The sequence below is a fragment of the Ahaetulla prasina genome, chromosome 4 (genome assembly GCF_028640845.1).
Source record: "Ahaetulla prasina isolate Xishuangbanna chromosome 4, ASM2864084v1, whole genome shotgun sequence".
NCBI lineage: Eukaryota > Metazoa > Chordata > Lepidosauria > Squamata > Colubridae > Ahaetulla > Ahaetulla prasina.
The window spans coordinates 88,800,137-88,826,910 of NC_080542.1; the positions used below are offsets into that span (position 1 = coordinate 88,800,137).

At 34.8% G+C, this 26,774-nt stretch overlaps 1 protein-coding gene across 1 annotated transcript in view; it reads right to left on the reverse strand.

Annotated features, from left to right (window-relative positions):
• Positions 1-1,926: 1,926 nt before the first annotated feature.
• Positions 1,927-26,774, reverse strand: part of LOC131197488 (collagen alpha-6(VI) chain-like) — an 82,329-nt gene continuing 57,481 nt past the window's right edge. Inside the window, exons 24-36 of the mRNA XM_058181607.1 lie at positions 24,388-24,450; positions 23,652-23,702; positions 22,612-22,647; positions 21,736-21,798; positions 21,184-21,246; positions 19,641-19,676; positions 17,922-17,958; positions 13,894-13,905; positions 11,018-11,511; positions 9,204-9,300; positions 3,306-3,980; positions 2,480-2,576; positions 1,927-2,060 (exon numbers count right to left, since the gene is read on the reverse strand). Coding sequence (XP_058037590.1) covers positions 2,057-2,060; positions 2,480-2,576; positions 3,306-3,980; positions 9,204-9,300; positions 11,018-11,511; positions 13,894-13,905; positions 17,922-17,958; positions 19,641-19,676; positions 21,184-21,246; positions 21,736-21,798; positions 22,612-22,647; positions 23,652-23,702; positions 24,388-24,450 — 1,728 coding nt within the window. The 3' untranslated portion in view covers positions 1,927-2,056. The remainder of the gene's footprint in view (positions 2,061-2,479; positions 2,577-3,305; positions 3,981-9,203; positions 9,301-11,017; positions 11,512-13,893; positions 13,906-17,921; positions 17,959-19,640; positions 19,677-21,183; positions 21,247-21,735; positions 21,799-22,611; positions 22,648-23,651; positions 23,703-24,387; positions 24,451-26,774) is intronic.

A 26,774-nucleotide genomic window follows, 5' to 3' on the forward strand; every position in this document is an offset into this window, starting at 1 on the left:
GTTTTTCCTTTTTTCTCCCTTTTTCTCTTTTTTCTTTCATCAATGTCATCAGCTTAGATCTCAGCCTAAATCTTCAAATGATCTTGAATATTAAAAAAAGTTAAAAGTTTTATGAAGTCAACAACAAGAAAAGGAGAATATTAGTAGCTCAGGATTGAAATGAGAGGTCTTTGGTGTTTTTTGAGATTCTTTTGAAGAGGTTTCATTACCCAAACTAGGTAACATCAGTGCTCAGAGCGCATTAAAAAACCCTCATTGTCAACAACTGTTGAAGAATATGCCTAACAAGCTGTGAACAGGCATTGTTGGCTATGCAGTCTGATATGGTCATTTTCCCTCCTAAGTAGTTTTCTGACTAGGATTTATTATATGTTTCTTCTTCGGTATAATCCCAAATAAAAGATCCTCCATACCAGTCTGCTACTCAGCCCAGGCAAAATCAAGGACAATAAATATATTAAATATAAACAGATGAATTGACTCATCTGTATCAATCTTGCTTGTTAATTTTTATTTATTATGTCTGGGGATGTGTCTTTGGTTTTGCACTATTCCGTTACATTTTTAAATTTTAGACTCATATTTAAATTTTGATCTAATTGTGTTAACCATTGTATATAAACATTTGCAATGTTGTCATTATGCCTTTCTTGTGCACTGTAAAAACATGTAGCTATATTTCAAGTTGATATCAATCTGAAATTAAAAGTAATCTCTCAACATGTAAAACATACACTAATGACTCTTTAAAGAAATAACCAGAACCAGAAATTAAAGAATAACAAGGAAAGTTAAATAGAAACTAATAGCTATTGAGAGCTCTTTATTATCAAAATAAAGGAGAATCCATTTATTTCCAAATTGGACATTTAGAAACACAGCAGAGGAAGCAGAATGAAATAAATCAGTTGTGTTGCTGAAAACAGGCTGAAAAAGAGACAAAATGTGAAAGGGAAAAAGAAGTAAAGAAAATAAAAATGTAACATTTTGTTGAATGCATTGCCAGAATGCATAATGTGGGATGCATAGTAAATATGTCATTGTTGTATTAGGAAACTTAATATATTGGTATGAGTATTGCTCATTATAACATTTCAAGTATAGAATGCAAATATTATCTAAACTTACTATTACACTGGAAAAGCCACTGAATGTCTTGCTGTAATAGAAAGGTCATTGAGAATCCAAAGCTTTTCTTAAAGAATGGCTATTTCTTCAAGATATTCCTGGATTAATAATACTGCTTCTCCAAAAATTATTTTACTTATAAAATGATTTGACGTCCATTAATGAGAATTACTTCCAAAGCTAATCAAAAAGTGATAACTAACTTGTCCTACATTTAACTGTGACTGAAAAGTCTGGCAATCCTTGCTTGATCATAGCTTTTAGTGAGTGAATCCCCAAATCTATTTTTGAATAAGGTCTAAAAATTCATTTCTTTAATTGTTACAGTAAACCATTTTAATGTATTTTATCATATGTAATATTATTATACTAGTTGTGAGGCACACATTCCTCAATCATATTCCATTCACATGTTCAAAAGCAAGGCTAGAATAGCATATAAATGGACATTGACCTATTCAACTATACCAGGGGTGCAGTAGTGGGTTGCTCCCAGTTCTGTCTGGTTCTTGAGAACCGGTAGTAAAATCGGCAGGAGGCTTCGCCCATCCACCCTGATGTCATATTTGACATCAGAGCAAGTGGGCAGAGCCTCCCACCGATTTTACTATTGGTTTTCAAGAACCAGACAGGAGCAACCCATCACTAAACTATACCTCTGAACAATGAAGGTAAGAACAATGTTCACAAGACATGGCTATGTTAATCTTGAAAAAGAAAGTTTTTCTTTAAAAAAGTGACAAGATTCACAATCATTCCATAGATTTTATATATTACATCTTGTTTTTTCTATACATCATCGAAAAAGACAAGTTGACACTATTATAAACATACTATAAACATTAATATTTCCTTCTATCAATTTACAGAAGAAAAGTTGTGTTTTATTGCTTCTGTGGATGTGCAGGTTCATATCATCTTCTGTCAATCATCTGAAAAATATTAAAGCACTTTTGAGTGCATTCAGCAGGCTAATAAAAATAATCCTACAAACTTTCCACATACTCAAGAACAAAGTTCAAGCTAGCCATGACAATAACAGATTAATGACTGAAGTGTCCTTCAGCAGATTCAGTAGAATATATCATGTTGTAACCGCTTAGCTCTTTTAAATAAATGTACATTTTATTTGTTTTCAAATCGCTGTGTTTGTGATTTGTATATGTTCTCTTTTGTTCCCTTGGTTTATTTCAAGTGATAATCAGAATGCTCTTAAGAAGATTTCAGTTAAATAGTTTTTATGAATATAAGTAAGTGAATTGAGCAGAAAATAATTCAGCTCTATAATGAATGGTTGATCATATAAACATTAAAGGAAACTAATTTATAATGAATAAGTAGCTTGACTTACTTATGACCGTGATGCTTCAAAACATGTCTTGATTTTTTAGTGCTGATCTTGTGACATTTTGAGCTAAGTTCAGATGGTGGATAGCTGTTGAATCCATCTATTTTGACCCCAAAAAAACACAAAGGTAAACATTTAGAATATTATAAATAGTATTCTTCTTTTCAGCATTATAAACACAGAAAACATTTATATATGAACTGGGTCACCTTTTTTATATTTAAGGTGCAAGAATTGTTTAAAATTCCAATTTTGTTATTTTGGAAAGAATTTTGGCCTTCCTTGAAAATTCTGCTTGAGTCAATAAATGAGCTAGCGGAAAGATAAGTATTTACTCCATTTATTAATTATGGTGTACCTATTCCTTCTAATATTAAAATATTAAAAAATAATATTTGATATTAATAATATCAATCTGAGTTGATCTTTCATCCATAGGTGGATGAAAGGTGGGAGAATTTGACAAAATTCCCATTGCAACTTTTGAAAAATTATACACAGCAACTATTCATGAACAGAAGTGTTCTGTATTCCAGCGGAGGATAATTCATTACCAGTTGTTCATATGTTTTCTTCCAGATTGTCGTTGCTGTATGATTCAAAATGCCAATTTTGGAAAGTTTGGCTTAAGTACTTTTTTTTAAAAAATCCCAAGTTTACATATTCCTCTATATAAAATGAAGACATAAAGAAGACGATTTGAAAAAGATTAATGCTATTAGTTTGAGTGCCATTACATATTAAAACAATAATGAAGAAAAAAACATTTGTGATAGGGAAGGCTTTGCATAGATAAAAAACAAAAACCACACTCATTACAAACACTTACTCTGAAGAAAATATAGAAAAGGTTTCAGGAACATAATGGCATAGTTTAGTTCAGGCTTGTGAATTCTGCCAAGCTGAATCAGGTGCTGCTCCAGGGGGTAACTTGCTAGTTCTTGAAGTTCTGTGCTATTATAGCTCTGTCCCACAGAAACTACCAACAAGGTATAGCCTTGGCACTTGGCTCTCAGAGACACTTTCTTTAACAGTGCTTTATCCCATTGACTTGTTCCACCCACAGATATAATAATGATAACCTTGTATTTCCTTGGGTTTGGAATGTATGAGAAAATGTGGTTAATTGTCCACTGTATAGCATGGCCAACAGCAGTTTGACCATCCAATTGTTGAACATATTCCTGGATATATTTTTTCATGAGCTGTGTTGTATTGAAAGCCACTAAATCAAATTCTTTCTTCACAGGTATCACTTGGGTTTGTGGTTTCAATGCTGGTACAGCATGGCTCACCAAAGCTATTCTGTCACCAACAGAAGAAGTTGCAGGTTGAGAGGAAATATCAAAATGGTTCAGAGCTCTGCTTAGAAATTCCTTCAGTTTCTCAAATTCTTCAGGATTTATTTTGCTTGAGCTATCCAAAATGAAAGCAGCATCCACATATTCCCATGGTGGTCTGGTTCTTCTGTTACGTTCACAGGCAGCATCTGGTTTGCATTTATCTGGAAAAAGACAGAAAATTAGCTTTCTCTTTACAAAGAACAAGATTATGCTCCAGGGACTGGTTTTATTACATACTTAGGAACAGTAGTTTCAACAGAATTGTTTTTGACCAGATGATTTGCACATATTTGCAGAATTGTGCTTGTTTTATTTTTATACCATGGTATTTTGACAAAGAACTAATTGAAGAATTCATGTGAGCCTTTTTTCTATTTTATATTCAAATGAAAGTTGACAAAAGGAATTTTCTCCAGTTCTCCTGGCAGAAGAACTACATAGAAAATTAATGTGATTATTTATTAAGATGTTGGACTGGAACTATGTAAACCTGGCTGAACTACTTCTATGGAGCTCAGTTGGTGAGTCTCCCATATATACTGCCTTGAAAAGGAAGGATACATATATAAAAAGAGTATATAATTTGGTACAAAAATAGCCCTCATTTAAATTCATTTAATTAGTATTTTAAAAAATAAAATAAGCTGGACATATATTCAGAAAACAGCTCCTCAGAAACCCAGAGATGCTGAAGATGGGCGTGGCTAGCAGCACGGCGGTATGGCATAGATTCCGGGGCTCCGGGAAAACACTGATATCTCAGCCAAACTGGGGATCCCTAGTGGATCATAGCTGTCCCATAGAGACAGTGAGGAACAGAGGTGCAGACTGGTGCAAACAGGGAAGTTGTAAGTTCCCTGGAGTACCGGCATTAGCCTCCGACCCAGCGGCATGAAAAAACAGCCATTAGGAACTGTCAAAAGTGGGGCGGCCACACAGAAGAAGAAAAGAAAAGAGAGTGAGGTGATCACCTGGGTGAGAACTGAAGTCTTGGAAACAAGATTCCTTTTATATTTTCATCTCCTAAACTTTTTTTTTTAAAAAGTTTCTTGAAAGTTATGGCAAAGAGGAGAGAGGAGGCAGAGGAATTAGACTATCTCCCCACTTCTGGAATAGCGGTGAAAAATAAAGGCTAAATTACAGAAAATTGAAAAATTAACTTAATGAATTGAAAGCAGATTGGATAAAGAGATCTTGCATGGCTAATGAATTACTTTCTGAAAATTAGGATTTTGGAGTCAGAAGCCTAAAGTGGAAAGAAGAAAAGTTTATTGTTATATTTAAAGCTATTTTAAGTAAATTGTAGTGCAATCTAGTGGTGACAGAGAAAATTAAACAGACATATTGAATAGGAGAAGATGAAAGCTGAATGACCTTGGACAATGCTTTGGAAAATGGCAATAACTTTTTGATAAGAAGTGATCATGTGATTCTGTAACAGGAGGAGCGGAAAAAGAAGAACAAACATTTTTGAAACCATTTGGATTGAGCTGTCTGCTTTGTTTTTTCACTTTTTACTCTCATTTGAGGAATTCATAAACGTTAGAAGACTTTGGAATAGTGATATTTTGTTTCTTTTCTTTTTTTCCTTTTGGCTTTTTCCTCCTGGACTAAAATTTTTGTGATTGGTATAGTTTCTATTTTTTCTTTTGGTCCTTTTTTTCTTTTTCCATTTTTGTAATTTTTCTTGGGAGAAGATATTTTATACTTTTTCTATTTTTATTGAGTGATTGGATATCTCAAAACTTTTTAATTGGTGAATTTTTATTTTTGTCTTGATTTGGCTTTTTCTTTTTTCCTTTTTGAATTTTCTTTTTCCCCTCTTTGGCCTTTTGGGTGGTTGTTAGTTTGCTTTGGATATCTTGTTTTTTCTCTGATTTAGATGTCCTAACTTTTTAAAAAATGGATTAAACATAAGTGGATTAAGGTATCAAGTACCTGAAGAATTGGATGGTTTTGAGAGTAGATTTGGAATTTGAATTTGGAATTTGAATAAAGAAATAGTTGAAATTTGAGAATTGGACTATTTGGATTACAAATTGGGTAGTGTGATTTGAAGAGACAAGATCGACAAGGGAAAAAAGCAACACAACACCTATCATCACCATCAATATCTACAAAGACAACAGAAACTATATTACAGCAAGAGAAAATTAATACAGATTTAAAAAACATGTTACAGAACATACATGAAGATCTTAAGACAACATTAGATAAGGTAGATGGAAGAATGTAAAAAATGGAACAAAACATGGAAAAAATGGAAGGAGAATTGAAAGAAGTTAAAGAGATGATAGGGAAAAATGAACAACAATTGCAACTAATGGAAGAAAAAGGGGCAACGGAGAAAAAAGTTGAAGAGTTGGACTATAGACTTACAACTACTGATAAAAATCAGGAAAAAACAATTATATCATTCAAAATGGATAAAGCTGACTATTACTTAAGATTCCAAAATATTGAGGAGGAAAAGGGAGAAAACCTACCAGAGAAGATATTAGCAGTAGTAATGGAAGAAAGTAAGGAAATAATTTTAAATGAAATTGATTAGATATATAAAGTGCATACAAGATATGCGATGAAAAATAATTTACCCAGAAAAATTCATGTCAGATTCACTAAAAAAAAACTTTGAGAACAGAGATATCGCAAATGATGATAAATACAATGATAAAGCACAAAGGGAGAGAAGTGGTGGCACTAAAACAAATTACAAGAAGAGTGAGAGACCTGAGAAAAGAATATCAATTTCTTACAAAATATTTGATAAAAAGAGGGATAAATTTTAGGTGTAAAATTTAAATTTACATTTCACCATTTAGATAATAAATGGTGAAATGACAGAAAAAGTAGATATCAGAAAAGGAACTAGACAAGGATGTCTGTTATCTCCATTGTTATTCATTTGACGCTAGAAGTTTTAAATAGAAAAATAAGACAAGATAAAAGGAATGAAAATTAAAAGAGAAGAATATAAGCTACAAGCATTTGCGGATAATTTAGTATTCATTATGGAAGAACCAATGGAAACGGGCCTAAAGTTAATGCAACAAATAGAGGAATATGGAGAAGTAGCTGGATTGAAAATAAATAAAGACAAAACCAAAATTATAGTTAAAAATATGAGAGAAAAACAAAAGAAGCAACTAATGCAGAATCTAGATATTCAAATAGTGAAGAAAGTGAAGTATCTGGGCATTCATCTAACTTCAAGATGTATTACAATGAAGGAAGATAACTAATACAAACTGAGGAACCAAATTGAAATAGGTTTGGAAAAATGGAAAAGTCTGCAATTATCGTTAATGGGAAGAATAGCATTAATTAAAATGAAAGTACTGCCAAGAATCTTGTTTTTCTTTCAAACAATTCCAATAAAATTGGAGAAGAAATATTTTGAGAGTTTGAACAAAATGATGTGGAAATATATATGGCAAGGAAAAAAAGCAAGAATTAGTATCAAATTGCTTCAACACTCTAAGACTAGAGGAGAATTTGATCAAACTGGGAACTTTATCATCAAGCAGCAGTGCTATCCTGGGTTAAAGAATGGATTTTATTGAGAAATACAAGGAATTGGAAGGACATGATTTGCAATTAGGTTGGCACGCTTTCTTATGGAATGGCAAAAATAGGATACATGGATATTTCCAGACACATTGTGTAAGAAATGGCTTGTCAACAGTATGGGAGAGAGTGAAAGAAAAATATTATATGGAAACACCAATGTGGCTTTCAACAATAAAAGCGTTGACACATCTGAATATGATTAACATGATCACAATTGTATATTTTAACTGAGAAGGGAGAGTTAAAACAAAAGCAAGATTTAGAAAAACAAGGGATTGAGACTGACTGGTACACAAGATTGCAAATACAATCAAGATTTGATAAAGATTTGAAACAATATGGTTTTAATTTGGGGGAATCAGAGTTGGATCAGATATTGACTGGAAAGGATGAAAAACTGATTAAAAGATTGTATAATTACTTATTGCAAGTTAGATCAGAAGATGAAGAAGTAAAAGAGGCAATGATAACATGGGTGAAAAAAATTGGTTATGCAGTAGAATTAGAGAAATGGCATCAACTATGGGAAATAAATTATAGATTGAAATTGGCAACTGCATATAAAGAAAATTTATATCAAATGTTTTATAGATGGCATATGCCACCAGAAAGGCTAGCAAAAATGTTTAAAGATAAATCAGCTAAATGTTGGAAATGCTTGCATTTGCCAGGATCATATTACCATATGTGGTGGATATGTACAGAAGCAATAAGCTGTTGGTTCAGAATACAGACATGGTTAAAGGAAATGCTACAAAAATATATAGAATTAAAGCCAGAGATTTTCCTATTGGGTATTTTGCCAGAGAGAGATAGTAAAGAAGATATGTATTTAATTATACACGTAATAACAGCAGCAAGAATTGTATTTACGTAAAATTGGAAGATAGAGAGAATCCCGTCAGAAGGTGAAGTAATAAAAAAGATTTTAGACTGTGCAGAAATGAATAGATTAACTTTAAGAATAAAAGATAAAGAGGAATTGGTGTATTTCAAGACATGGGAAAGATTCTATGTATGTTTAGAAAAGAGATATGAATAAAAGATGATAGATAAACATTGTTAACAATGGAAAATTAAATGAGGGAAACAACAAATAAGAAATAGCAATCCAGATATTGCCAGAGTACATGTAAAAGGGGAATGGGTGGGGGGAGGAAAGAAGATTATAAATATAAATGTACAATTATGAAATGATAGATTGGTTAAAATAGAAAAGAAACTGAAAAGAAAGCATATAATAGTAGAAAATTAGAGTTGCTTGGATACTAAAAAAGGGAAATATTATACAACAAAGAAGAAAGAAAGAAGAGAGGAATAGAGGGTAAGATAGACAAGGTGAAGGAGAGAGAGGGATGGAGGGAAGGGGAAGGAGAGGAAGATAGGATAGGGGAGAAGAGTAGAGGAGAAGGTGAGAAAGGAGGGAAAGAGAAGAGGAGTAGGGGAGAGGAAGGGGAAGGGGAAGTAGGAGGAAGGAGGAAGAGGAGGAGGAAGGGAGGACAGGCGATGAGGGAGGGAGGGAAAAGAGGAGAAGAAGGCTTGTTGTGAAATGAAGGGAAAGAAAGAGCAACCCCAAATGTAATTAAAGTGTTTTATCCTTGTGCTTTCTTCAGAAAATGTATGATTATTTATGGACAAGAGAATGTACATTTACAATATGTATATAAGAAAAGAAAAAATTAAAAAAAACTTTTAAAAAAAGAAAAGAAACCCAGAGTTGCTAAACTCTTTCAGGTGCTAAACTCTTTTCAATAAAAAATAATAATAACCATTATCTATTTCAAATATATGTGTAATATTACCATTCTTCATACCATAGCAAAGTGTGCATAGTTGGAATCTTTTCAAAAATGGTGAGTAATCTCCCCCAGTGGGAATGGTGATGACTTGAAATTGTCCAGAATCGTCCATCTAAAAATTTAAAAAGTATAAATTTGCTAGATAATAATTATTTATTTATTAAAATTAAATCATTTTGCATCAGGAGCTCCACATAATTTGCATAATTTATCTTCTCTTAAGATTTAATAATAAATAAAAAATAATAATTTATCTTCTCCTAAGATTTAAAGGGTTACTTATATTTTTCACCAGCATACCTGAGAATATATGCATATATTTTCAGCAATTTTAAAAAAAGTTTTAGATAAATGTATATTTCAATCTGAAAATTGTCTTGATAGGAGATTCCAGGTTCCTATGGAGAAACAATCTTTACAGCATCGGACTTTCCTTTCACCACCAGATGCATCCACAGCTTCACTCTTTCTGGCATTACTAGTTTAGCCCTCTGTTCTTCCCCAGTAGCATATTGGACACCTTCCAACCTGAGGGGCTCATCTTCCAGCATCATATCTTTTTTCCTTTTGGTACTGTCCATGGGGTCTTCATGGCAAAGATACCATTGCCATTTCCTTCTCCAGTGGATCATGTTTTGTCAGAACTCTCTGCTATGGCCTGTCCGTCTTGGGTGTCCCTGCACGGCTTAGATCATAGCTTCATTGAGCTACGCAAGCCCCTTCGCCACAATAAGCAGTATTCCATGAAAGAGTTATTTATTTATAGCCCACCTTTATTATTTTTAAAAAAGAACTGACGGCAGAAAACAAGTCTAATACACCTTCCTCCTCCAATTTTACATGCAGCACTGTGAAATGGGTTGGGCTAAAAGAGTGATATTGGCCTAAACCCATTTGGTTTCCATGCGTAAAGTGAACTAGGATTAGTTCTGGTTTCTAGCCTAGTGCCTTAACCTAATGCCAGAGACCAAACCGGTTTTCTGGTGTTATACTAACTAGTACTGTTTGTACCAAACTGTATGCAGGTTATAAAGACTACTTTGTAGAGGCATAAAGGCAGAGATATTAGCATGGGGCTAACTGAAAAATCACACTAAGATGGCATGCAGTCTTTCTGGATACTTATGCTTCAATTAAAGTCCAGAGACAGATATCCAATAGTTGCCTTTTGTTTTTAACAAGAGGATAGACAGCCTGGAAGGATGAAAAGCCTTGAAAGCTATGCACTGGAAAGGATCAAAATGAATAGTAAGCATAGACAAAAAATACAGACAACAAAATTTTAAATACTTGGAGAATAAAGAAGTGGTTTGGCAAGCAAGAAATGGTCTGAGTGCTGATAGTGATTGGACAGCAGCTATTTGATAGCTCTAACATGAGATAAAGAAACAATGACTCACAATCAAGGTTGATTCAGCCTTCCATCCTTTTGAGATTGGTAAAATGAGGACCCAGATTGTTGGGGGCAATTTGCTGACTCTGTAAACCGCTTAGAGAGGGTTGTAAAACACTACGAAGCAGTATATAGCTCTGTGCTATTACTATTGCTATAATTCTAATATTATATATTCTGTAACTTGTTTTATTGAGTGCACATATATAATGCCTTCACACATTTTTGATCATGCATAATATTTGTGCTCTCTTTATGATTCAAAACTAAAATTCATAGAACAAAAGAATTTCATCTCTACATAACTTATTTCCTTATTTATTTAACTTATTTGTGTTAGAAAACATCCACATGTGCAAAGTTATAGTGTCAGAAAGGCAGAACACACTTTATTACTGGATGCAAAGGAAATGAAAGGTTATAATTTTAATCTCACCAGAAAAGCACGATTGATCTCAGGTACATTATTAAAAGCTAAGATGACTGGGACAATCTCTAATGCACTGTATTCAAGGAGTGCTGTGTTGACAGAACTTGGATGGTCAGACTCTCCATTGCTGAAGAAAACAGCAATTTTCCTCACATTAGCACCTTGGATAGTTCTCTTGAAGAGATGCCTGGCAACAAACCTCATGGATCCACCAATGTCTGGTCTGCTGATTGTTCTCTGCAAAGAAAGCCTATTGAGCTCCTGCAACAACTTCTTCTTATTCTGGAAATCTACAAAACGGATCAGATAGTTGGTGTTGGAGCTGTAGGACACAACAGCCACTCTGGCTCCCACAGGACAATTGCTTTCTCTGATGTTTGTTTGGTTCACAGTCTCTGTGACAATCTTTTTCATCTGTTCAAACATCTGGACTGTGGTATCCTGGGATATATCCAAAGCAAATACTAGTTCCGTAGCATATGCTGGGCATTCTGCTGTTCCTACGACAGTAGCACAGAGTGATCATTGAACCAGACTTTTAAATAAATACACACACACACACACACACACACTTTTTTATTTTTTTTTATCTTTGACATAGATAGGTGCTTAGTGAACAATGTATTGTCTGGGTCAACTTACTTTATACATTGGGTCTCCAACCTTGGCAACTTTAGGACTTGTGGATTTCACTCCTCAGCTGGCTGAGAAACTCTGGGAGTTGAAGTCCACAAGTCTTAAAGTTGCCAAGGTTGGAGATCCCTGTTATACATGATAATACTAATAATTTTTACATGTACATAATAATAATCTTTCAACTTCTAATACTTATGTATACATAGTAATAATAATATATTATATTATATAGCAGTATACCTAATAATATTTTTCCAATCTCTAATTTCTACCTCTATTCTCTAGCCACTAATAGAAAAAGTTGCATATTAGAAGGTATTCTGTATCTAACCATCATCTCTTGCCTTTTTTAATATTTCAACTCTTGTTGATTTTTTCCACAAATCTCACATGTTCCTCCCTTGGGACCTTATTTCTCCTTACATCACTCATACTTAATCTAAGTATTTCATCTGCCTCTACTTCTACCTCTCACTTTCCAGTTTCTAAAGTAACCACCAATAACTCTTTCATCACTTCTGGGAGAGGAGATCTCCCTCTTTATCCTCTTCTATATTTTGACCTCTTAAATAGTAAATTTCCTTCTCTGTTTCAAGAGTTATTACTATCTCTCCCAGATCTTTATCTGCTTGTGTCAGTTGTTGATTTCCGTCTTCTATTCTTTCCTCTGCTCATTCTAATTTCTCCTCTATTTTCTGGATTTTTTTGTTCATTTTCCTGTCATTTGCTAATAATTTTCTAATCGCATATCTATCTCATGCATCTGTTTTTTCACTCTCTTATGATTCTTTGTCATAGTTTCCTGAATATATTGAAATATAAATTTAATTTCTTTTTGAAATGTATTTGCTTTTCCTTAATGTAACAACTTGCTTTGATTTAATGAGCTGAAAGTTGCTCAATAATAAAATCCCAATGTCCCAATTGTCCAAAACACCAAAAAGTCAACAAGAGAAGAGTTTGCTCAATCCTGGAACTGTTTTTCATAAACTATATTTATCTTTCTCAGAGTCAGTCCATTTACTTCCTCTAAATTGTCCAAATTTATAGAACTTATTTAACTTTTCTTTTTTTTCTTCATAGGATGTTCTATCGAACAGTATTTATAATCCAGAGCAGCCAATTGTTCAGACTCAAGAGCAGTTCAAAGCAATTCCAAAAAAGAGCATGTTGTTTACCATCCACACTACTTTGAAAGTCTTCAAAAGGCTCACCATTTACTCCCAAACTGCCACACAACAAATCTTATAGCTACCATTTTTATCTTGTCCATCAGTAGATATCCTCCCTGCTCTTTTCTGTTGTACTATTAATAAATAAATAAATAATACTAAGTTCTATTTAAAATAATCCATTGTTCCAGGTGTTATTTGCCTTTCTTTTCTTTGTTTCTCTTCTTTTATCAATCCTGGTCTTTCCCAACTATTTGTCTTTTTTCACCAGTAGGTGTTATCCCAGCTCTAGCTTCCAGTATTGAAACAAAGCAAAGCTGATTGTCAAATAGTCAAAAAGATTATTTTTCTTCCAGTAGTCAAAAAATATTATCTGCAAGTTTAAATCACTTTTCAGAATACTATAAATTCAAGTCTGGTCTTTCTTATAGTCTAAAACTTACTAGTCTCCCAGTACAGTTCCATTTCTCTTTTGGGTCTGTGATCTATCTCTGCATGTTAATTCATGGCTTCCTCTAAACTTTGAAGAATCTTTCTTTCAGTAATTATTTTATTTAGGGAAAGGTCTCTAAAATAGAAATTGAAAGTTGTCTCACCTAGTTCCAATATTCCGTTCACGAACAGCTCATTAGTGCTTCTTTCTTCAGTTGCCCCAGCTTTGGTCTCTCTTCTTCATTGGTCAGGAGAGTGCCTTGGATCAAGCAGGAGAGCCGCCCCTCTCCCACAATCAACAATAAAGGGTCCCTCCTTCTTCATCATCCCTCCAGGGTGATTTAAGCCCCTTGGGGCCTCCCAAACAAAGAGGAATCAGGCATGATTCACAGAGCCCCGCTATCCTCGACTGTCTCGTTGTGACACCAAACTGGAAATCCAGCCTTTTTTTAAAAAGGGGGGGGCGGGAGGTTTCAAAACATAACTAATTATCTTCAGGCTCCCTATCCTATTTTCTTTATAGCCTGCCACCTAAGTGACCACAAGCAATGCTAGATGGTATTTCTCTTGCAAACTGTTCACAATGCAATGCCACATGGTAAGTCAATACTTGAATACATTTAAATGGAGAATGAAGCTTACCTTGGTAGCAAGCTAAAGAAAAGAGAGAAAATAATATGGTATTATTGTTTAGTAAGTAGCTAGATATTTCTACTACATAAATTATTAAATATAATTTTGAGCTCTCACTTTACAGTCACACTTGGATATCAATAGCCTGAGGACTGTTTTTAAATGCATAGGTCATTCATATAAAGCAAAAATTTGTTTGATTTGAATGAATCTGATAATGACTGTAATTTTCCCCTTCCTAATGCTGTCTTATTAAAATGATTCTATTTCTTTTTTGTTTCATTATGAATGTTGCTAGCCATGAGCACTATTCAAATTATTGCTTTGTTATTCAATGTATTTGACTTTATTTTTCATTGTATTGTTCCTAATGTGCTAATTTTTAGATTGTGCAGCAATTTTTCCATTGTGTGAGGGTTGCTTTGAGATTTATTAAACAAACAACACAGGACAGCTTAGTAAAATAGTATGAAAAATAAGCCAAAAGTGATGGAAATGGATGAATTAAAAGATGATATAGTTTTAAGGAAAAATCTGAATGTTTTAAAATATCTATAATATTTATCTACTGAAAGTTTGTGCTGAAAAGTCTGATTCACTAGAAAAAATATAGTTGATGGAAGTTCAGAATGAATAAATGTATTATTTGTCAAGTGTCTAAGTCTGATTAAGTAATTTTAAATCTGATTATATTTACATCTTATTACTAAATAAATTTCATAGGATTATGTCACATACATTTATTAATTTCCCTCTTCTTTTCCAATTATAAGTTGGTAACAACTTTAAGAGCAGATACTTAAAGTATTACTCAAAGCTTTACTTGGGCTAATTTGGTTTTGAAGCCATAGTTAGTGCAGTCCTAATACAGAAAAAGAGAACCAAATTATCCATGTTGTCCAGCAAAATTCAACCAGAAAAAGGCACAAGTAGCTCTGATAACTGACTTTGAAACAAATCTGATATGAGTAAATGTTTTATCTGTAAATCCGGCAGAATTGTCATAATGTGCTATCAAAGATTTAGCTTTTTCAAGAAATTGGCATGTATATTCAGTTAGTGTGGGAACATGTAACCACACAGGAAAAAAAATGTGTAAAAACAACAGTAGCAGAAAAAAGGCATGGTGGGTTGTTTTTGGTGTTTTGATTTTTGTTTTTGCTCCTATTATTCCATCATACTGGAATAATTCACAACACCATAAAATTTTGAAGTCACACCATATAATAATAATAATAATAATAATAATAATAATAATAATAATAATAATAATAATAATAATAATAATAATAATAATAATAGTAGTAGTAGTAGTAGTAGTAGTAGTAGTAGTAATAGTAATAGTAATAATATGATACTTATTGTCATTGGGGCACTTAGTACCATGTCCAATAATTTTATAAGATACATCAACAAATTGCAGCTTCCTGCAATAATACCAGCAGAACTGCAAAAAACTGCGCTACTTGGAACATCATACATCTTAAGAAGGTACTTGGTTGATACCTAGGACGCTGGCAGCAACCCGTATCAACCATCAGCACCAGTCAATTTGTGATGTATTTTTGAATGTTCAGTTGACTGAGTTTCATTTTTAATGAATAAAGTAAATTTAATAATAATAATAATAATAATAATAATAATAATAATAATAATAATAATAATAATAATAATAATAATAATAATAATAATAATAATAATAGTTAAATAAAACTGTTAAAGCCAATCTCTTTAACATGTTCTTCAACAACAACATACACCCAATATTTCCCAATTACAATGATTACAGTGATCTTATACATATTGATTTTACAGAAGACAACGTTGAAAAGGCACTACACAATCTAAAACCATCTCTATCTATTGGACCTGATGGACTATGTGCATACTTCTTAAGAAAGCTTTCCACTGCAATTGCTGAACCTCTAAGCATAATTTTTGAAAAATCTTTCAGTACCAGCACCTTGCCCTACCAATGGTCACAAGCCAAGGTCATACCTATCTTCAAAAAGGGAGACCCTAGCCTAGTTGAAAATTACGGACCAATCTCTTTATGTTGCATCACTTGCAAAGTCATGGAATCAATCATTAACCCTCCACCCAGAGACAAACAACCTACTTTCTATCAAATAATTTGGTTTCAGAACAAAATTATCCTGTAATCTACAACTACTACATTGCAAAAACATATGGACGACACATCTTGATCAGGACAAAGCAAAAAGAGTTTACATAGACTTCTGTAAAGCTTTTGATTCAATGATACACGACAAATTACTTCTAAAACTAAAATCCTATGGCATTTCTGGATTCCTACATAAATGGATAGCTGCCTTCCTGTCAAACAGACAACAAGTGGTCAAAATAAGAAGCGCTCTATCAAATTCTGTACATGTTAATAGTGGTGTTCCCCAAGGCAGTGTTTTAGGTCCAACAACTCTTCATACTTTACATAAATGACCTTTGCGATCATATTAAAAGCAACTGTGTTCTCTTTGCTGACGATGTTCAACTATTCAATATTACAGACAATGCAACTACCCTTCAAAAAGACCTTGACTATGTGTCAGATTGGTCTAACAAGTGGCAACATCAAATCTCAACCAACAAATGCTCTGTCTTGCACATTGGCAAAAAAAATCAAAACATAAAATACAAATTAGATGGACATGACCTTATAGATGACTCTCACTCTGTCAAGGACCTTGGAGTACTCATTTCTAAAGATCTAAGTGCCAGAGCCCACTGTAACAACATTGTGAAAAAGATACTAAGAGTTGATAACCTAATCTTGCATAGCTTCTTCTCTGGTAATATTGTACTACTAACTAGAGCATACAAAACATTTGCTAGACCAATTCTTGAATACAGCTCATCTGTCTGGAACCCGCACTGCATATCGGATATAAATACAATCAAGAGAGTCCAGAGATATTTCACAAGAAGAGTCCTCCACTCCTCTGCTCGCAATAAAATACCTTATGCCACCAGACTCCAAATTTTGGGCTTAGACAACTCAGAACTATGCAGACTTCAGTCAGACCTAAGCATAGTACATAAAATTATCTACCACAATGTCCCACCTGTCAATGACTACTTCAGTTTCAACCACAACAATACACGAGCAAATAATAGATACAAACTCAAGGTAAACCGCTCCAAACTTAATTGCAGAAAATATGACTTCAGTAACAGTCAATGCCTGGAATGCACTACCTGATTCTGTAGTTTCTTCCCCAAACCCCCAAAACTTTAAGCTTAAACTGTCTATTGTTGACCTCACCCCATTCCTAAGAGGTCTGAAAGGGGCATGCATAAATGCACCTGCATGCCTACCGTCCCTGTCCTAATATTCCTTTTTACTTACTCTTTTCATGTATCCATATTATGTTTATACTTTTACCTGTTATCTTATATATGATAGACAAATAAATAAATAAAAATAAAAATAGCCCCTTTGAGTGTGGATGTCTACAGCATTGAGAAACTCTAGTTGCTTTCAATTTAAAGCTGCTCACTCATATGGAACCCAACTGTATTTATTAGAATGGAAAACACTCCAGCTAATTGAATGTCTGCCCAAGACAATTATTTATTTTATTTATTTTATTTATTTTTATTTATTTTGTCATACAGTATATATAAGCATAAGCATAAAATAACTATACAATATATAAGTATATATATAAGCATAAGTATGTGATATCTATATTAATTGGATATAACGAATGGAAACAATAGGACAGGAACCGTAGCCACGCTTGTGCTCTTATGCACGCCCCTTACAGACCTCTTAGGAATGGGGTGAGGTCAATAGTAGACAGTTTTTGGTTAAAGCTTTGGGGATTTGGGGAAGAGACCACAGAGTCAGGTAGTGAGTTCCAAGCATTAACAACTCTATTACTGAAGTCATATATTCTGCAATCAAGATTGGAGCAGTTAACATTAAGCTTAAATCTATTATGTCCTCGTGTATTGTTGCAATTGAAGCTGAAGTAGTCTTCAACAGGATTATTATGTTACAAATTGATACTTACAACTATGCTTCCGAATATAAGCAATGAGCTCACAGGGCTGTAAAATGAAAAAAGGAGAAATTAAAGACTATGTATGATCTGAATAAATGTTTCTGTATATAGTTTTTAATAAACTGCTCAAAAAAATAAAGGGAACACTTAAACAACACAATGTAACTCCAAGTCAATCACACTTCTGTGAAATCAAACTGTCCACTTAGGTAGCAACACTGATTGACAATCAATTCCACATGCTATTGTGCACATGGACTAGACAACAGGTGAAAAGCATAGGCAGTTAGCAAGACATCCCCAATAAAGGAGTGGTTCTGCAGTTGGTGATCACACACCACTTCTCAGTTCTATGCTTTCTGGCTGATGGTGTGGTCACTTTTGAATGCTGGTGGTACTGTCACTCTAGTGGTAGCATGAGACGGAGTCTACAACCCACACAAGTGGCTCAGGTAGTGCAGCTCATCCAGGATGGCACATCAACGCGAGTTGTGGCAAGAAGGTTTGCTGTGTCTGTCAGCATAGTGTCCAGAGCATGGAGGCCAGTACATCAGGAGACATGGAGGAGGCCGTAGGAGGGCAACAACCCAGCAGCAGGACTGCTTCCTCTACCTTTGTGCAAGGAGGGACAGGAGGAGCACTGCCAGAGCCCTGCAAAATGACCTCCAGCAGGCCACAAATGTGCATGTGGCTGCTCAAATGGTCAGAAATAGACTCCACGAGGGTGGTATGAGGGCCTGACGTCCACAGATGGGGGTTGTGCTTACAGCCCAAAACCGTGCAGGATGTTTGGCATTTGCCAGAGAACACCAAGATTGGCAACTTCACCACTGGCACCCTGTGCTCTTCACAGATGAGCACAGGGCACTGTGACAGACATGACACACTGAGCACATGTGACAGACATGATAGGGTCTGGAGACGCCATGGAGAACGTTCTGCTGCCTGCAACATCCTCCAGCATGACCAGTTTGGCAGTAGGTTAGTAATGGTGTAGGGTGGCATTTCTTTAGAGAGCCGCACAGCCCTCCATGTGCTCGCCAGAGGTAGCCTGACTGCCATTAGGTACCAGGATGAGATCCTCAGACCCCTTGTGAGACCATATGCTGGTGCGGTTGGCCCTGGGTTCCTCCTAATGCAAGACAATGCTAGACCTCATGTGGCTGGAGTGTGTCAGCAGTTCTTGCAAGACAAAGGCATTGATGCTATGGATTGGCACGCCCGTTCCCCAGACCTGAATCCAATTGAGCACATCTGGGACATCATGTCTCGCTCCATCCACCAACGCCACATTGCACCACAGACTGTCCAGGAGTTGGGGGATGCTTTAGTCCAGGTGTGGAAGAAGATCCCTCAGGAGACCATCCGCCTCCTCATCAGGAGCATGCCCAGGCATTGTAGGGAGCTCATACAGGCACGTGGAGGCCACACGCACTACTGAGCCTCATTTTGACTTGTTTTAAGGACATTACATCAAAGTTGGATCAGCCTGTAGTGTTGTTTTCCACTTTAATTTTGAGTTTAACTCCAAATCCAGACCTCCATGGGTTGCTCAATTTGATTTCCATTTATAATTTTTGTGTGATTGTGTTGTCAGTGCATTCAATTATGTAACGAATAAAGTATTTAGTAAGAATATTTCACTCATTCAGATCTAGGATGTCTTATTTTTGTGTTCCCTTTATTTTTTTGAGCAGTATATATAAGTTAGCTATAGTAAATGCTTACTGAAAAGGAAGCCATGCCTTTGAATCCTTTGTTACCCTGAAGGGAGAGGCAGAAACATAATATATTTGAATAGAATATTTAAAAATGTCTTTGCATGCATAAGAACAATGGATAATGAAGATGACAGGGGTATAGTTATCAGAGATAACTATAGGAAAATTCTGATTTAGCCTGGTTATTTGTTACTGTTTCTATAACTTAAAATTATGAAATGCCCCATTTAGGAACTATAAACACAACATACTTCAAAGCCAAGCAATTATATTAAACTAGCACATAACAAACATGCCCAATCTACTTTAGCATTCACATTCACTGTATGAACATCTGAGATTAATAACAACAAGATCCAAAAACATAGTGCATATGTTTAGAAGCACCACCCAAATGTACTAAATAGGAACTAAAACAACCATGAATATAGAATTGCAATCAATGTAAGAGTCATTTATAACAGTTCTTGTGAGTGAGACCTTAATATACTTTTTAATGTAATTTTTAATTCATGATTAATATTCATGTTTAATTTTATTTATTTATTTATTTATTTATTTGATTTGATTTTTATACCGCCCTTCTCCCGAAGGACTCAGGGCGGTGTACAGGCATAATAAAACCGACAATACAATATACAAGTTTAAAATACGATTTTAAATTTTCTGATTTTGAGGGAATGGTGAATTGCCAATTGAGTTCAACAGTCAGTGCTTGATTAAATGTTGAATAATGTTAAATAAAATCAATATATCTATCTCCTTAATCTTATCTCAAGCTCTTTAATGTGATGCTCTTATATACGGCTTCAGGTCCTATCATCCAAAGCCAATATGCTGAATTATTCCTTTTCTTCTGATAATAAAAATCACATCACAGATTCAAAGCATAATAAAAAGTATGATACATGCAAGGATAAAAATATTTCATTAAGCCTACCACTCTCCCATTATGTTGTATAAGACTACAAGATAACGGTAATCACCAAATAAATCTGTGATTTAAACCAACCTAAGATATACAGAAGAAAAATTAATTTTAAGACAGCAGTAAGTGATCTTTGAAAGGGCAGATTAATAGAAATAAAAATAATAACAATAACAATAGGAAATTATGGACTGGCCTGGGAGGTTTTGTTTTTTTTATTTTTATTTTGCAGGGAGATTAGGATTTGTTTTAATGTAATAAATTTAAAAACCTATTCTATAGCATAAAGAACTGTTCTTGTCTATTCCTCACTAAAACATTAGGGAAGTTGCTTCATTGGTTTTCAGTAGAAAACTGTACAGTGTGACTGGAGGAGCTCAGCTACCCAAACTAAATAGCTCCAGTGATACATACCACAAGGGCATCAGCCATCCTAGGCCTAAGAAAAAGTCCATCTCCATGAGCACAGACAATCAGAAAAGAGTAGATGCACTTGCCATAGTAACATAAAAAAGGAAAGTTACAGAGGTCACTTACTTTACAAACTACTATTGCATTTTTCTGAAATACATATTTCCCTGAAAATAAAGTTAATTACAGAAAATTGTATAAATTTGCATACCTGCCGACCTGGAGGACCATGGTTTCCTAATGCTCCTTTTTGGCCGGTGGCACCTGCAGAACCCTGAAAACAATGACATTGGGGAATCTACCATTAAAAAAAAAATTCAGCAACCCATTTTGGAAACTACAAGTGAGTGATGCTAATGAAAGCCATTAAGTGATTTGAAGTGATAAGTTAAAGTTACTATATAACATCAACAAATAATTCTGATTCTTTATGGCTATCATTTAAAGAGATATACAATTAATTCTATGAATCCAAGGGAATTTAGATTTGTATCTAATATTTACCAGACTCTCTCCATTTTGTAAGCCATTTTTGCAAAAGGGGCATCTTAAAAAGTAGTTTTCAAAAAAGTTCTACAAAGTGCATGGAAGCCCTAAATCCTTTAAATATTATTTTTTGCTTGTTTAACAGTTTTATATGTCATATTGCAACAGAATTTCCTTTGAAAATAGCATTTATAGATATAGTTGGATTTATTATTAATCATATCTTCTTGACTATGAATTACTTTTATATAATTTAGATTATATATTGATTACTTGCCTTTTGCCCTTGCATCCCACTTAATCCAATTTCTCCTGGAATTCCAGGATTGCCAATATCACCCTAAATTAAATAAGTTTAAAAAACAAAATATAAATTTGAAAATGAAATTATTATAAGACATTTCTGATTGTTTGATTTGTAAAAGATACCTTAACAGAGCAAACATATTTTAATTTATCTGGAAACTTATTAAAGCTCAGTGAAATATATTTCTAAATAGACAAAGTTATAAGAATTTTTAAAAATACAAAATATTTATTAAAATGTTAAATCCAAAACTAGCACAAAATCTATGCCACTACCAGAATCAAACTGCTATTATACTAACTGCACTACCAGGATATCTCACACACCCCACACACCCCGCAAAAAAAACCACCTCATGCTGCTTTGCTCAAATATGATGAAAAGTGTTCTCTGTAATGCAAAGATTCATCAACCAGTTCATCTGAGGGCTGTTTGATCTGGCACCTGATATAAAAAATACTTTTGTTTTTAGTTGTTTCAGTTTTAATGGATTATTATGAACCATCTAGAATCAAAGTATAAATAGGTAGCCATGTAAACTCTGTAAATATGCATTAAAAATGCAGATCAGGGCTAGATGGGAGCAGGAAGAGAAGCTACATTCAGGTATTGATGAGCTAATACTTGGTCATAGATCTAAATAAGTTGACAACCAAGCTGAATCACTGAATTACTTTGTTAAGATTTGTCTACTCTTCTTAACAAGCTTTAGCCTGTGGGACTAAATAATTTATTGTCCACCACAAAGAGACTCTTCATTGTTGTCCAATTTTATTTGTAATCTATGCAGTTACACTATATAATCAAAACAGTCTTTTTTATTTTCATTGTTGGAACATTCATTACCTCCTGCCCTACATCTCCAGGAAATCCTTTTTGCCCCTATAACACACAAATGGAAAAAGAAATTTTATTCTTGAATAAAGAATGCAACAAATATTTTAAAAACCCAAGATCTCAATGGAAAAATGCTTATCAGATATTTCTGGTCTCCGAATTCAATTCATCTAAATATCTCTTCACTTGAATATATAAATTTTTTCCTTATTGTGCCAGACAATCCTATTGTTTATTTTTTATTCAAGATTTTATTCAATATGAAACATGACTTTTTTTACACTGTAAGAAGTTAGAAAAAAAGAAGAGGGGGAAAAAAAGAACCTACTTTCCCTTCCACAAACTCCTGCTAATTCTGAGACAGATCTGGGGAATGTGTTATGGTCTTCATACAACAGCTGATTATGGGATTTTTCCTTAAAATAAGTAAATAAATAACCATTTCTTTGTCTCTTCTTTTAAAGTTTTCTACAATCTAATTCTGAAAGTCTATGGTTTCTTATCTGATTAAAAATTATCCTTCAATTTATTTTAACATTATATTATTTTTTAACTTGAACAATTGAAACTATTATGTAGCTCCATAATTTCTTGGTTTAAAATTGCCACAAATCCTGATACAGTTTCCCAGTAATCTGAGACAAAAGAGCCATCCCAAAATGGATTTTGAGTCCTAAAATAAAAATTGTTTAAAAACTGCAATATTTTCTCTCCCTAAACATCTCATCATATCTGGATGAACAAAGTTGTGCCCAAATTGCATTATTTGTGTTGGCCCTCAACACTTCCCCAAACCCTAAATTTGGTTTGAACCATTGAAATGTTTTTCACTATGCTGGAATGCTTGACAATTAAGCATGCAAATGTACCAAAATTACTACACAATTTTTTGCCCAGTTTTCCAAAGTGAAAAGATGATAAAGTATCACAATTGGTGCACAAAAATATATTATATTTTGTTCTTATCTCTAAAATGAAACATGTTTTATTTCTATTCAATCCAATAATTGAAAGTCTGGTTTTCATTTAAGAGTCCTTACTGTACTTACCTTTATTCCTTTATTTCCTAGCTTACCATATCCAATTGCACCACTATCCCCCTAAAATAAAATTTTAACATATATTATTTAGGATTTTTGTGTTCACCACAACTACACAGTAATAAAAGGTAGATTTGACTGCTTAACTTTATTGCACTTATTTTGTTAACAATAGGCAATGGGTAGTGTGAATATCCCACCTTTCATAGTCATCATCCAATAGCTGCAGGTTCTTAAACTTTTCACTCCTCTAATGCATTTATTTTTATTTAATTATTAAATTTATATGTCATTCCTCTTATTCTGCAAAGTAACTCTGGGAGAATTATATTGCATGTAAAGATAATATAAGGAAAACCATGGTTATTCCTGGGGCACAGTAAATAAAAAAAAAGGAAGAATGTGGTCTACAACTGCATGTACAATAGATATCTGTTGTTATATGCTATCTTGACTGTTCTCACAGACATACAAAATGGTGATAAAGCACAGGAATTTTTATGAGTGTTGTTTATATCATCATTAGAGGGGGAATACTATCCCTGAGAAAATATTGAAGAATTTTTCCTGGACTAATTTAGAGAAGCCACTTAATTTCTCTGTCCATGAATCTGATGGAGACTTTCAAAAGATATTTTATGTCCGAATCTAATGCTACTGCAACCCAGTCTTGCTTTTAACTGAGAATTATGAAAACAGCAGATCAGCAAGAATTTAAAATAGTAGCAGGGAGATAAATACAAACCCTTAACCCCCGTAGTCCGGGTAATCCTCTCTCACCCTGCATTCCAGCATCACCAAACTCTCCCTATAAAATGATATAAAACTGATATATTTAAGTTGAATCTAATTTCAATACCATAATATACTATGAAAGTACTGTAGCAGTGTATTTAATTATAACTGTACACTAAACACCAAAGCTATCCAGAAGTTCACATAAATTACATAAGAAATAAGATCTGTAGAGCAACCCTGTAGAGCAGCGGTACCCAACCTTTCCACCTTGGCAGCTCAGCCCAATGTGGTGTGTGTGTGCAGGTGGCAGCACACCTGTGGGCACACAGCTCCATTAGTATGAGTGGAGGGTGTGTGTACTCTCCACTCGCACTAATGGAGCTTCATGTGTGAGTGGAGGATGCTTGCGTGGAGTGGGTGGAGTGGAGTGGAATGGAGTAGAATACAATACTTTATTTGATATATAAGGAATTTGTGTCCAGATATAAGCTCACAGTGTACATACAAACAATAAAGAATATAACAGAAAAGATGAGAAGGATAATAGTAATAGAGCCATATTACATGGGTAAATATCTTTAGACATAATTTATTATTTATTTATTTATTATTTAGATTTTTATACCGCCCTTCTCCCGAAGGACTCAGGGCGGTGTACAGCCAGATTAAAACAGTACAATATACAAATTAAAACCACATTTAAAATAACCTATTCTATAAATGGCTGAAAATTAAAACCGTCAAATTTGACCCATAAATAAAATACCCCAATTAAAATTATTAAAATTTGAAAAATTTAAAAAATTAAGCCAGTCCCGCTTGGATAAACAAGTACGTTTTCAATTCACGGTGAAAGGTCCGAAGGTCAGGTAATTGACGCAAACCAGGGGGAAGTACATTCCAGAGGGTAGGTGCTCAAACAGAGAAGGCCCTTCCCCTGGGGGCCGCCAGCTGACATTGCTTGGCAGATGGCACCCTAAGAAGACTCTCTCTGTGTGAGCGTACGGGTTGGTGGGAGGCATAAGGTAACAGCAGGCGGTCCCGTAAGTACCCGGGCCCTAAGCCATGGAGCGCTTTAAAGGTGGTAACCAACACCTTGAAGCGCACCCGAAAGACCACAGGTAGCCAGTGCAGACTGCGCAGGAGTGGTGTTACCCGGGAGCAACGTGTGGCTCCCTCAATCACCCGTGCAGCTGCATTCTGGACTAACTGAAGCCTCCGAGTGCACTTCAGGGGTAGCCCCATGTAGAGAGCATTGCAATAATCCAGACGAGAAGTGACAAGAGCATGAGTGACCGTGCATAAGGCATCCCGGTTAAGGAAGGGGCGCAACTGGTGAACCCGGCAAACCTGGTAAAAAGCTCTCCTGGAGACTGCTGCCAACTGGTCTTCAAACGACAGCCGTCCATCCAGGAGAACGCCCAAGTTGCACACCCTTTCTGTGGGGGCCAATGACTCGCCCCCAACAGTCAGCCGCGGTTGCAGCTGACTGTACCGGGGTGCCGGGATCCACAGCCATTCCGTCTTGGATGGATTGAGCCTGAGTCTGTTTCTCCCCATCCAGACCCGTACGGCTTCCAGGCACCGGGACAGCACTTCGATGGCTTCGTTGGGGTGGCCCGGGGTGGAAAAGTACAGCTGAGTATCATCAGCGTACAGCTGGTAACTCACCCCAAAGCCACTGATGACATCACCCAAAGGCTTCATATAGATGTTGAACAGGAGAGGTGAGAGAATCGACCCCTGAGGCACCCCTCAAGTAAGGCGCCTCGCGGTTGATCTCTGCCCTCCTGTCAACACCGTCTGCGACTAGTCAGAGAGATAGGAGGAGAACCACCTAAGACTGTAGTATTATGGTAATTAGGTGTTCAACAGAGTGATGGCACAAAGGAAAAAAAAATTCTTTGTGTCTAGTTGTTTTGTCCTATAGCAGCATCCTGAGAAGAGGAGATGAAACAGTTTATGTCCAAGATATGAGGGGTTTATAGATATTTTCTCAGTCCTCTTTCTAACCCATGTAGTATACAGGTCCTCAACAGAAGGCAGACTGGTTGCAATTGTTTTTTCTGCAGTCCTAACTATCCATTGAAGTCTGTACCTATCCTGTTTGGTTGCTGTGCCAAACCAGACAGTTAGTGAAGCACAAATGACAGATTCAATAATTCCTTTACAGAACTGTATCAGCAACTCCTTGGGTAGTCTGAGCTTTCTTAGTTAACAGGAACAATATTCTTTGTTGTGCCTTTTTAATGATAGTTCTAATGTTAGGTGTCCATTTCAAATCCTTGGAGATTATAGAACACAGAAACTTTTTTTTGTTTCAAGTTTTTAATTTTATACATATACATATCAATGTGTGAACAGTGTGGCACCTGGGTGTCATACATTCTAATA